This window comes from Bombina bombina, chromosome 1, assembly GCF_027579735.1.
Source record: "Bombina bombina isolate aBomBom1 chromosome 1, aBomBom1.pri, whole genome shotgun sequence".
Lineage (NCBI taxonomy): Eukaryota > Metazoa > Chordata > Amphibia > Anura > Bombinatoridae > Bombina > Bombina bombina.
Window position 1 is genome coordinate 955398295 of NC_069499.1, and position 13649 is coordinate 955411943.

General features: G+C 46.0%; 1 protein-coding gene across 1 annotated transcript in view; it reads right to left on the minus strand.

Annotated features, from left to right (window-relative positions):
• LOC128661976 (piezo-type mechanosensitive ion channel component 2-like) overlaps positions 1-13649 on the minus strand; it is a 407133-nt gene that overhangs the window by 105750 nt on the left and 287734 nt on the right. Inside the window, exon 38 of the mRNA XM_053716001.1 lies at positions 10733-10960. Coding sequence (XP_053571976.1) covers positions 10733-10960 — 228 coding nt within the window. The remainder of the gene's footprint in view (positions 1-10732; positions 10961-13649) is intronic.

The window sequence follows — 13649 nt, forward strand, 5'->3', positions numbered from 1 at the left end:
TATATCTATACCTATAAATAATGATATATATATATATATATATATATTTTGCATACAAAGAGAGAAGCGCTCTACCAGGAACGAACAACAGCTCAGTGGCTTGTTCTATGGCGATTTACCACCCGGAAGCAGCCTCTTTTAGACCAGTGTGCTTTTCACAGAAGAAAACTTTCCTGAAGTATATCAGTCTGATCCTGCCAAGAAAGGTCAGTCCAGCCCCGAAATACCAGGCAATTCTCCTCTGAACAAGGAACATGACAACCCCAGACGATCGTTTCGGCCTCCTATGGGCCTCGTCAGTGAGGTGCAGCCACATTCCTCTAAGCACACTGGGCAAGGAGTCCACGTCTGGTTTCCCCCATCACCCATAGGGAGACTTCCCCAGGGTCATAATAATTTGCATACAAAGAGAGAAGCGCTCTACCAGGAACGAACAACAGCTCAGTGGCTTGTTCTATGGCGATTTACCACCCGGAAGCAGCCTCTTTTAGACCAGTGTGCTTTTCACAGAAGAAAACTTTCCTGAAGTATATCAGTCTGATCCTGCCAAGAAAGGTCAGTCCAGCCCCGAAATACCAGGCAATTCTCCTCTGAACAAGGAACATGACAACCCCAGACGATCGTTTCGGCCTCCTATGGGCCTCGTCAGTGAGGTGCAGCCACATTCCTCTAAGCACACTGGGCAAGGAGTCCACGTCTGGTTTCCCCCATCACCCATAGGGAGACTTCCCCAGGGTCATAATAATTTGCATACAAAGAGAGAAGCGCTCTACCAGGAACGAACAACAGCTCAGTGGCTTGTTCTATGGCGATTTACCACCCGGAAGCAGCCTCTTTTAGACCAGTGTGCTTTTCACAGAAGAAAACTTTCCTGAAGTATATCAGTCTGATCCTGCCAAGAAAGGTCAGTCCAGCCCCGAAATACCAGGCAATTCTCCTCTGAACAAGGAACATGACAACCCCAGACGATCGTTTCGGCCTCCTATGGGCCTCGTCAGTGAGGTGCAGCCACATTCCTCTAAGCACACTGGGCAAGGAGTCCACGTCTGGTTTCCCCCATCACCCATAGGGAGACTTCCCCAGGGTCATAATAATTTGCATACAAAGAGAGAAGCGCTCTACCAGGAACGAACAACAGCTCAGTGGCTTGTTCTATGGCGATTTACCACCCGGAAGCAGCCTCTTTTAGACCAGTGTGCTTTTCACAGAAGAAAACTTTCCTGAAGTATATCAGTCTGATCCTGCCAAGAAAGGTCAGTCCAGCCCCGAAATACCAGGCAATTCTCCTCTGAACAAGGAACATGACAACCCCAGACGATCTTTTCGGCCTCCTATGGGCCTCGTCAGTGAGGTGCAGCCACATTCCTCTAAGCACACTGGGCAAGGAGTCCACGTCTGGTTTCCCCCATCACCCATAGGGAGACTTCCCCAGGGTCATAATAATTTGCATACAAAGAGAGAAGCGCTCTACCAGGAACGAACAACAGCTCAGTGGCTTGTTCTATGGCGATTTACCACCCGGAAGCAGCCTCTTTTAGACCAGTGTGCTTTTCACAGAAGAAAACTTTCCTGAAGTATATCAGTCTGATCCTGCCAAGAAAGGTCAGTCCAGCCCCGAAATACCAGGCAATTCTCCTCTGAACAAGGAACATGACAACCCCAGACGATCGTTTCGGCCTCCTATGGGCCTCGTCAGTGAGGTGCAGCCACATTCCTCTAAGCACACTGGGCAAGGAGTCCACGTCTGGTTTCCCCCATCACCCATAGGGAGACTTCCCCAGGGTCATAATAATTTGCATACAAAGAGAGAAGCGCTCTACCAGGAACGAACAACAGCTCAGTGGCTTGTTCTATGGCGATTTACCACCCGGAAGCAGCCTCTTTTAGACCAGTGTGCTTTTCACAGAAGAAAACTTTCCTGAAGTATATCAGTCTGATCCTGCCAAGAAAGGTCAGTCCAGCCCCGAAATACCAGGCAATTCTCCTCTGAACAAGGAACATGACAACCCCAGACGATCGTTTCGGCCTCCTATGGGCCTCGTCAGTGAGGTGCAGCCACATTCCTCTAAGCACACTGGGCAAGGAGTCCACGTCTGGTTTCCCCCATCACCCATAGGGAGACTTCCCCAGGGTCATAATAATTTGCATACAAAGAGAGAAGCGCTCAACCAGGAACGAACAACAGCTCAGTGGCTTGTTCTATGGCGATTTACCACCCGGAAGCAGCCTCTTTTAGACCAGTGTGCTTTTCACAGAAGAAAACTTTCCTGAAGTATATCAGTCTGATCCTGCCAAGTAAGGTCAGTCCAGCCCCGAAATACCAGGCAATTCTCCTCTGAACAAGGAACATGACAACCCCAGACGATCGTTTCGGCCTCCTATGGGCCTCGTCAGTGAGGTGCAGCCACATTCCTCTAAGCACACTGGGCAAGGAGTCCACGTCTGGTTTCCCCCATCACCCATAGGGAGACTTCCCCAGGGTCATAATAATTTGCATACAAAGAGAGAAGCGCTCTACCAGGAACGAACAACAGCTCAGTGGCTTGTTCTATGGCGATTTACCACCCGGAAGCAGCCTCTTTTAGACCAGTGTGCTTTTCACAGAAGAAAACTTTCCTGAAGTATATCAGTCTGATCCTGCCAAGAAAGGTCAGTCCAGCCCCGAAATACCAGGCAATTCTCCTCTGAACAAGGAACATGACAACCCCAGACGATCGTTTCGGCCTCCTATGGGCCTCGTCAGTGAGGTGCAGCCACATTCCTCTAAGCACACTGGGCAAGGAGTCCACGTCTGGTTTCCCCCATCACCCATAGGGAGACTTCCCCAGGGTCATAATAATTTGCATACAAAGAGAGAAGCGCTCTACCAGGAACGAACAACAGCTCAGTGGCTTGTTCTATGGCGATTTACCACCCGGAAGCAGCCTCTTTTAGACCAGTGTGCTTTTCACAGAAGAAAACTTTCCTGAAGTATATCAGTCTGATCCTGCCAAGAAAGGTCAGTCCAGCCCCGAAATACCAGGCAATTCTCCTCTGAACAAGGAACATGACAACCACAGACGATCGTTTCGGCCTCCTATGGGCCTCGTCAGTGAGGTGCAGCCACATTCCTCTAAGCACACTGGGCAAGGAGTCCACGTCTGGTTTCCCCCATCACCCATAGGGAGACTTCCCCAGGGTCATAATAATTTGCATACAAAGAAAGAAGCGCTCTACCAGGAACGAACAACAGCTCAGTGGCTTGTTCTATGGCGATTTACCACCCGGAAGCAGCCTCTTTTAGACCAGTGTGCTTTTCACAGAAGAAAACTTTCCTGAAGTATATCAGTCTGATCCTGCCAAGAAAGGTCAGTCCAGCCCCGAAATACCAGGCAATTCTCCTCTGAACAAGGAACATGACAACCCCAGACGATCGTTTCGGCCTCCTATGAGCCTCGTCAGTGAGGTGCAGCCACATTCCTCTAAGCACACTGGGCAAGGAGTCCAAGTCTGGTTTCCCCCATCACCCATAGGGAGACTTCCCCAGGGTCATAATAATTTGCATACAAAGAGAGAAGCGCTCTACCAGGAACGCAAATTATTATGACCCTGGGGAAGTCTCCCTATGGGTGATGGGGGAAACCAGACGTGGACTCCTTGCCCAGTGTGCTTAGAGGAATGTGGCTGCACCTCACTGACGAGGCCCATAGGAGGCCGAAACGATCGTCTGGGGTTGTCATGTTCCTTGTTCAGAGGAGAATTGCCTGGTATTTCGGGGCTGGACTGACCTTACTTGGCGGGATCAGACTGATATACTTCAGGAAAGTTTTCTTCTGTGAAAAGCACACTGGTCTAAAAGAGGCTGCTTCCGGGTGGTAAATCGCCATAGAACAAGCCACTGAGCTGTTGTTCATTCCTGGTAGAGCGCTTCTCTCTTTGTATGCAAATTATTATGACCCTGGGGAAGTCTCCCTATGGGTGATGGGGGAAACCAGACGTGGACTCCTTGCCCAGTGTGCTTAGAGGAATGTGGCTGCACCTCACTGACGAGGCCCATAGGAGGCCGAAACGATCGTCTGGGGTTGTCATGTTCCTTGTTCAGAGGAGAATTGCCTGGTATTTCGGGGCTGGACTGACCTTACTTGGCGGGATCAGACTGATATACTTCAGGAAAGTTTTCTTCTGTGAAAAGCACACTGGTCTAAAAGAGGCTGCTTCCGGGTGGTAAATCGCCATAGAACAAGCCACTGAGCTGTTGTTCGTTCCTGGTAGAGCGCTTCTCTCTTTGTATGCAAATTATTATGACCCTGGGGAAGTCTCCCTATGGGTGATGGGGGAAACCAGACGTGGACTCCTTGCCCAGTGTGCTTAGAGGAATGTGGCTGCACCTCACTGACGAGGCCCATAGGAGGCCGAAACGATCGTCTGGGGTTGTCATGTTCCTTGTTCAGAGGAGAATTGCCTGGTATTTCGGGGCTGGACTGACCTTACTTGGCAGGATCAGACTGATATACTTCAGGAAAGTTTTCTTCTGTGAAAAGCACACTGGTCTAAAAGAGGCTGCTTCCGGGTGGTAAATCGCCATAGAACAAGCCACTGAGCTGTTGTTCATTCCTGGTAGAGCGCTTCTCTCTTTGTATGCAAATTATTATGACCCTGGGGAAGTCTCCCTATGGGTGATGGGGGAAACCAGACGTGGACTCCTTGCCCAGTGTGCTTAGAGGAATGTGGCTGCACCTCACTGACGAGGCCCATAGGAGGCCGAAACGATCGTCTGGGGTTGTCATGTTCCTTGTTCAGAGGAGAATTGCCTGGTATTTCGGGGCTGGACTGACCTTACTTGGCGGGATCAGACTGATATACTTCAGGAAAGTTTTCTTCTGTGAAAAGCACACTGGTCTAAAAGAGGCTGCTTCCGGGTGGTAAATCGCCATAGAACAAGCCACTGAGCTGTTGTTCATTCCTGGTAGAGCGCTTCTCTCTTTGTATGCAAATTATTATGACCCTGGGGAAGTCTCCCTATGGGTGATGGGGGAAACCAGACGTGGACTCCTTGCCCAGTGTGCTTAGAGGAATGTGGCTGCACCTCACTGACGAGGCCCATAGGAGGCCGAAACGATCGTCTGGGGTTGTCATGTTCCTTGTTCAGAGGAGAATTGCCTGGTATTTCGTGGCTGGACTGACCTTACTTGGCGGGATCAGACTGATATACTTCAGGAAAGTTTTCTTCTGTGAAAAGCACACTGGTCTAAAAGAGGCTGCTTCCGGGTGGTAAATCGCCATAGAACAAGCCACTGAGCTGTTGTTCATTCCTGGTAGAGCGCTTCTCTCTTTGTATGCAAATTATTATGACCCTGGAGAAGTCTCCCTATGGGTGATGGGGGAAACCAGACGTGGACTCCTTGCCCAGTGTGCTTAGAGGAATGTGGCTGCACCTCACTGACGAGGCCCATAGGAGGCCGAAACGATCGTCTGGGGTTGTCATGTTCCTTGTTCAGAGGAGAATTGCCTGGTATTTCGGGGCTGGACTGACCTTACTTGGCGGGATCAGACTGATATACTTCAGGAAAGTTTTCTTCTGTGAAAAGCACACTGGTCTAAAAGAGGCTGCTTCCGGGTGGTAAATCGCCATAGAACAAGCCACTGAGCTGTTGTTCATTCCTGGTAGAGCGCTTCTCTCTTTGTATGCAAATTATTATGACCCTGGGGAAGTCTCCCTATGGGTGATGGGGGAAACCAGACGTGGACTCCTTGCCCAGTGTGCTTAGAGGATTGTGGCTGCACCTCACTGACGAGGCCCATAGGAGGCCGAAACGATCGTCTGGGGTTGTCATGTTCCTTGTTCAGAGGAGAATTGCCTGGTATTTCGGGGCTGGACTGACCTTACTTGGCGGGATCAGACTGATATACTTCAGGAAAGTTTTCTTCTGTGAAAAGCACACTGGTCTAAAAGAGGCTGCTTCCGGGTGGTAAATCGCCATAGAACAAGCCACTGAGCTGTTGTTCATTCCTGGTAGAGCGCTTCTCTCTTTGTATGCAAATTATTATGACCCTGGGGAAGTCTCCCTATGGGTGATGGGGGAAACCAGACGTGGACTCCTTGCCCAGTGTGCTTAGAGGAATGTGGCTGCACCTCACTGACGAGGCCCATAGGAGGCCGAAACGATCGTCTGGGGTTGTCATGTTCCTTGTTCAGAGGAGAATTGCCTGGTATTTCGGGGCTGGACTGACCTTACTTGGCGGGATCAGACTGATATACTTCAGGAAAGTTTTCTTCTGTGAAAAGCACACTGGTCTAAAAGAGGCTGCTTCCGGGTGGTAAATCGCCATAGAACAAGCCACTGAGCTGTTGTTCATTCCTGGTAGAGCGCTTCTCTCTTTGTATGCAAATTATTATGACCCTGGGGAAGTCTCCCTATGGGTGATGGGGGAAACCAGACGTGGACTCCTTGCCCAGTGGGCTTAGAGGAATGTGGCTGCACCTCACTGACGAGGCCCATAGGAGGCCGAAACGATCGTCTGGGGTTGTCATGTTCCTTGTTCAGAGGAGAATTGCCTGGTATTTCGGGGCTGGACTGACCTTACTTGGCGGGATCAGACTGATATACTTCAGGAAAGTTTTCTTCTGTGAAAAGCACACTGGTCTAAAAGAGGCTGCTTCCGGGTGGTAAATCGCCATAGAACAAGCCACTGAGCTGTTGTTCATTCCTGGTAGAGCGCTTCTCTCTTTGTATGCAAATTATTATGACCCTGGGGAAGTCTCCCTATGGGTGATGGGGGAAACCAGACGTGGACTCCTTGCCCAGTGTGCTTAGAGGAATGTGGCTGCACCTCACTGACGAGGCCCATAGGAGGCCGAAACGATCGTCTGGGGTTGTCATGTTCCTTGTTCAGAGGAGAATTGCCTGGTATTTCGGGGCTGGACTGACCTTACTTGGCGGGATCAGACTGATATACTTCAGGAAAGTTTTCTTCTGTGAAAAGCACACTGGTCTAAAAGAGGCTGCTTCCGGGTGGTAAATCGCCATAGAACAAGCCACTGAGCTGTTGTTCATTCCTGGTAGAGCGCTTCTCTCTTTGTATGCAAATTATTATGACCCTGGGGAAGTCTCCCTATGGGTGATGGGGGAAACCAGACGTGGACTCCTTGCCCAGTGTGCTTAGAGGAATGTGGCTGCACCTCACTGACGAGGCCCATAGGAGGCCGAAACGATCGTCTGGGGTTGTCATGTTCCTTGTTCAGAGGAGAATTGCCTGGTATTTCGGGGCTGGACTGACCTTACTTGGCGGGATCAGACTGATATACTTCAGGAAAGTTTTCTTCTGTGAAAAGCACACTGGTCTAAAAGAGGCTGCTTCCGGGTGGTAAATCGCCATAGAACAAGCCACTGAGCTGTTGTTCATTCCTGGTAGAGCGCTTCTCTCTTTGTATGCAAATTATTATGACCCTGGGGAAGTCTCCCTATGGGTGATGGGGGAAACCAGACGTGGACTCCTTGCCCAGTGTGCTTAGAGGAATGTGGCTGCACCTCACTGACGAGGCCCATAGGAGGCCGAAACGATCGTCTGGGGTTGTCATGTTCCTTGTTCAGAGGAGAATTGCCTGGTATTTCGGGGCTGGACTGACCTTACTTGGCGGGATCAGACTGATATACTTCAGGAAAGTTTTCTTCTGTGAAAAGCACACTGGTCTAAAAGAGGCTGTTTCCGGGTGGTAAATCGCCATAGAACAAGCCACTGAGCTGTTGTTCATTCCTGGTAGAGCGCTTCTCTCTTTGTATGCAAATTATTATGACCCTGGGGAAGTCTCCCTATGGGTGATGGGGGAAACCAGACGTGGACTCCTTGCCCAGTGTGCTTAGAGGAATGTGGCTGCACCTCACTGACGAGGCCCATAGGAGGCCGAAACGATCGTCTGGGGTTGTCATGTTCCTTGTTCAGAGGAGAATTGCCTGGTATTTCGGGGCTGGACTGACCTTACTTGGCGGGATCAGACTGATATACTTCAGGAAAGTTTTCTTCTGTGAAAAGCACACTGGTCTAAAAGAGGCTGCTTCCGGGTGGTAAATCGCCATAGAACAAGCCACTGAGCTGTTGTTCATTCCTGGTAGAGCGCTTCTCTCTTTGTATGCAAATTATTATGACCCTGGGGAAGTCTCCCTATGGGTGATGGGGGAAACCAGACGTGGACTCCTTGCCCAGTGTGCTTAGAGGAATGTGGCTGCACCTCACTGACGAGGCCCATAGGAGGCCGAAACGATCGTCTGGGGTTGTCATGTTCCTTGTTCAGAGGAGAATTGCCTGGTATTTCGGGGCTGGACTGACCTTACTTGGCGGGATCAGACTGATATACTTCAGGAAAGTTTTCTTCTGTGAAAAGCACACTGGTCTAAAAGAGGCTGCTTCCGGGTGGTAAATCGCCATAGAACAAGCCACTGAGCTGTTGTTCGTTCCTGGTAGAGCGCTTCTCTCTTTGTATGCAAATTATTATGACCCTGGGGAAGTCTCCCTATGGGTGATGGGGGAAACCAGACGTGGACTCCTTGCCCAGTGTGCTTAGAGGAATGTGGCTGCACCTCACTGACGAGGCCCATAGGAGGCCGAAACGATCGTCTGGGGTTGTCATGTTCCTTGTTCAGAGGAGAATTGCCTGGTATTTCGGGGCTGGACTGACCTTACTTGGCGGGATCAGACTGATATACTTCAGGAAAGTTTTCTTCTGTGAAAAGCACACTGGTCTAAAAGAGGCTGCTTCCGGGTGGTAAATCGCCATAGAACAAGCCACTGAGCTGTTGTTCATTCCTGGTAGAGCGCTTCTCTCTTTGTATGCAAATTATTATGACCCTGGGGAAGTCTCCCTATGGGTGATGGGGGAAACCAGACGTGGACTCCTTGCCCAGTGTGCTTAGAGGAATGTGGCTGCACCTCACTGACGAGGCCCATAGGAGGCCGAAACGATCGTCTGGGGTTGTCATGTTCCTTGTTCAGAGGAGAATTGCCTGGTATTTCGGGGCTGGACTGACCTTACTTGGCGGGATCAGACTGATATACTTCAGGAAAGTTTTCTTCTGTGAAAAGCACACTGGTCTAAAAGAGGCTGCTTCCGGGTGGTAAATCGCCATAGAACAAGCCACTGAGCTGTTGTTCGTTCCTGGTAGAGCGCTTCTCTCTTTGTATGCAAATTATTATGACCCTGGGGAAGTCTCCCTATGGGTGATGGGGGAAACCAGACGTGGACTCCTTGCCCAGTGTGCTTAGAGGAATGTGGCTGCACCTCACTGACGAGGCCCATAGGAGGCCGAAACGATCGTCTGGGGTTGTCATGTTCCTTGTTCAGAGGAGAATTGCCTGGTATTTCGGGGCTGGACTGACCTTACTTGGCGGGATCAGACTGATATACTTCAGGAAAGTTTTCTTCTGTGAAAAGCACACTGGTCTAAAAGAGGCTGCTTCCGGGTGGTAAATCGCCATAGAACAAGCCACTGAGCTGTTGTTCATTCCTGGTAGAGCGCTTCTCTCTTTGTATGCAAATTATTATGACCCTGAGGAAGTCTCCCTATGGGTGATGGGGGAAACCAGACGTGGACCCCTTGCCCAGTGTGCTTAGAGGAATGTGGCTGCACCTCACTGACGAGGCCCATAGGAGGCCGAAACGATCGTCTGGGGTTGTCATGTTCCTTGTTCAGAGGAGAATTGCCTGGTATTTCGGGGCTGGACTGACCTTACTTGGCGGGATCAGACTGATATACTTCAGGAAAGTTTTCTTCTGTGAAAAGCACACTGGTCTAAAAGAGGCTGCTTCCGGGTGGTAAATCGCCATAGAACAAGCCACTGAGCTGTTGTTCATTCCTGGTAGAGCGCTTCTCTCTTTGTATGCAAATATATATATATATATAGGTATAGATATATTGTACTAAAATTCTATCATATAGATATAGAACTATATAGAAATATGTTTTTATGAATAAATAGAACATATTCTGTTATATGAACAGCACTGCAATCTGAAATATACATTTTTTCATGTCAGGTTAGCGCACATGAGAATTCTTACTTTGGCTTTTTACGCACATCGGGTTAACGTGTGAGCAAAACGTTTTACTTTCAACATATGATATGAGCGCTACCCAACGCATGCAAAAAATTTACTTCTAGCAGAGTTAGTGCGCGAGCGGGAGCGATAAATGCCACTCCACTCGTAATTTGGCACATAGTGGGAAATGATTAATATGATTGCAGTCATTATCTTAGTTTTTGTTTGACCTAAACCCCATTTTTTTCTCAGAGTATGTTTAATATATAGCATTATTAAATCATATTGGTTCTTGCCAATTATTTTAAAGAAGGCTCACAGAGAGGGCAGCTGGGATACTGTAAACATACAACCACCTGGGTGCTAAAGGAGACTTTGGAGTTACCAATCAAACAATTCCAGGCAAATAGCAATATTCTTTAATAACAATATTTAACATACTTGAAGTCTACTATCCCTTTAACAAGCCATTCTGAGTGCCCAATAAAAAGCTGTGCTCTCTGACCTCTGTATTATATCAACTAAGCTAATAATAATGACATCTGGTGCATACCCATACATAGCTACTACTAATATGTAAATATAATGATGTTTCAGTCAACAAATATTGACATTTATGTACATTGAAATCTTGAGTTTATCTAGCATCAGCCTCACTCATTTCAGTTACTCCCATTCACTCTTCCTTTTCCATAGATTTGCGAGACATCATCTCCTTACTTATTGAGGAGGAGCTCACTGGCTGTTAACAAGCTCGGGACCTCAGCCAATGGTCTGCTGCTCCCAGACAGCTCCTCAGTCTCAGACGTCTGCAATTCTTCTCTACAGATGACCGTGCTGTAGGATGGTGGGATATTAGTCGTTGTTTGCTCAGTCAGTTCTGCATCCCCATCATAGTCTTCTTCCTCCTCATCTTTTTCAACCTTCTCATCTTCATCTAGCTCAGGACTAGAAAGAAGAAATGGAATTATGTTTTAGAAGAACACAGTGAATTGTTCACTGTAAATAGAAAATGTTACAAATATTCTACATTCTGTATGTATTTATTTAAGAAGGTGTTCCTTTACAGAAGGAACATGTTATATTTTATATTTCAGATATTTTTAGACAGAAACATCCACTAGAAAATAGATTTCTTGAGCTAGCACTTATATGCTGTACAAATAACCACATAATTCCTTTATTTCTTCTCATAAGCAGTACACAAAGATGCATTACATACACATTTAAACAGTTTTTATATAACCATTTTATGCAAAAAGAAAAGAAAATATATATAAAGTATACCAAATACAAATACATATACATTTGACTCTTTCCCAGTCCCTGACGTTTTCATATACTATATCCGTGTAATTTTGCCACAAAACCTTTTCTTCATTAATAAACCTTTGTTTCCATAGCATTAAATCTAAATATAGCATGAATCATTTATTTCCATACCATTTTTATTGTAATGCAAACTAGCAAGCTATAATCATTCACTTCAGGTCTCAAAAAGCACTTGGGACTGATTCTCTAAAGCTCTTGAGATAAGATGTGGCGAGATGGCTCCTTTATAAAGTAATGGAGCTCTCTGCAAATGAACACCTCGCTCCATAGAGTGAAGTTAGCAGGGAGCAGAGGGGCACTTAAAAAATGAAATCCTCCAGCCAATATAAATCACATTATGCTGTTTTCTGCGTATAGCATCTTACAATCGCTTCTATTTTCATAACTATTTGTCTATTAAGTACAGGTAGCCCTCAATTTACGCTGGGGTTAGGTTCCAGAAGGAATGGTTGTAAATCGAAATTGTTGTAAATTGAAACCCAGTTTATAATGTAAGTCAATGGGAAGTGAGGGAGTTAGGCTCCAGGTCCCTCTCAAAATTGACATAAGTAACACCTAATACATTACACAACAGACTGCATCATCATCAAACTAAGTTTAATGAATAAAAACGTTTTTTTACTTGCATTTATCTGCAAACAGTTCTCTGCATTGTTAGCATGTTAGATAATATTGGGTCTGCACCTATTCTATGCATTTCAATCTGGACTGATTAAGCAGTTAGGCACCCTCACCTCAAGCAGCTGGACAAGAAGATAACAGGGAAGTGGCTACTAAATCTTGTTGCTTGATAGGTCTGGTCTGCTTTGTGTACACAGATTAATTTCAGTGTGTAAAGATTACATAACTTTGCTGCAACACAAGCGGACAGCTCCATCTACTGGCTATTTTAATTAGTGCACTGCTTTTCAATGCTTTTCAATAGCATTCACATGACGGGGAAAAAAGGTTGTTATTCTGAAACGGCGCAAATTGAACTGGTGTAAACCGAGGGCCACCTGTATTTTGAGTGTTTTGAGAAAAGGTTGCCACCTTCTTACTGGTGAGTAAAAACCTGTGAGATCTGCAGTGCAAAAATCTTTACAGAATTACGCTGGGCTTTGTGAGACAGTTTCATATACGCCCCTGCAACTCTTATGTTCAGTCCATTTTTTGAAAAAATAACAATTACGCTTTGTATTTTGTACATATTAGTATACATTTCTATGGGTTTCTTTGTTTGCACATCCAGTGTACTTAAATTATGATTTACACTGAGCATATTTATTAAGCTTTATTCCTGTGTAATTTACATACACATTTTACATTTTTGATAAAATATGATTTTTGGTGACGAATTTGTTATGATTTTTGATGCACCTACAATACAATGCACTGATACAATTTTTTCCTGCATATTTTTATGTGAATGGTGCAATTATTCATTTTCTATGACTTTACAAATGTAATAGTGCACTTTTATAATGTATGCATCTCCTTCCCATACGAAAATACAGTACAGGTGGCCCTCGGTTTACGCTGGTTCAATTTGCGCCGTTTCAGAATAACAACCTTTTTTTCAGTCATGTGACTGCTATTGAAAAGCTTTTGGAAAGCAATGCACTAATTAAAATAGCCAGTAGGTGGAGCTGTCCGCTTGTTTTGCAGCATAGTTATGCAACTTAACAGCCTTAAATTGATCTGTGTACACAGAGCAGACATTAGCTATCGAGCTACAAGTTTTAGCAGCCACTTCCCTATTATCTTGATATCTTCCTGTCCAGCTGCTTGAGGTGAGGGTGCCTAACTGCCTATTAATCACTGCAGATTGAAATGCATAGAATAGGTGCAGACCCAATATTATCTAAAATGCTAACAATGCAGAGAACTGATTGCAGAAAAATGCAAGTAAAAAAATGTTTTTGTTCATTAAACTTAGTTTGATGATGATGCAGTCTGTTGTGTGATTATTTTATTAGGTGATGTTTAGCAAATGTTTTTGTTCATTAAACTTAGTTTGATGATGATACAATCTATATTATTAGGTTTATAATGCTGTTTAGCATTTAAAGTCTTCATTTCAAAGCTTTAAAAATAATGTATTAGGTGTTACTTATGACAATTTTGAGAGAGGCCTGGAACCTTACTCCCTCACTTCCTATTGACTTACATTATAAACTGGGTTTCAATTTACAACTGTTTCGATTTATAACTATTCCTCCTGGAACCTAAACCCGGCGTAAACTGAGGGCTACCTGTATACCTATGTCACCTTAGTGAGACACACCCTGTTTTCAGGGTAAAAAGTGTCTTTATAGAATTCCAC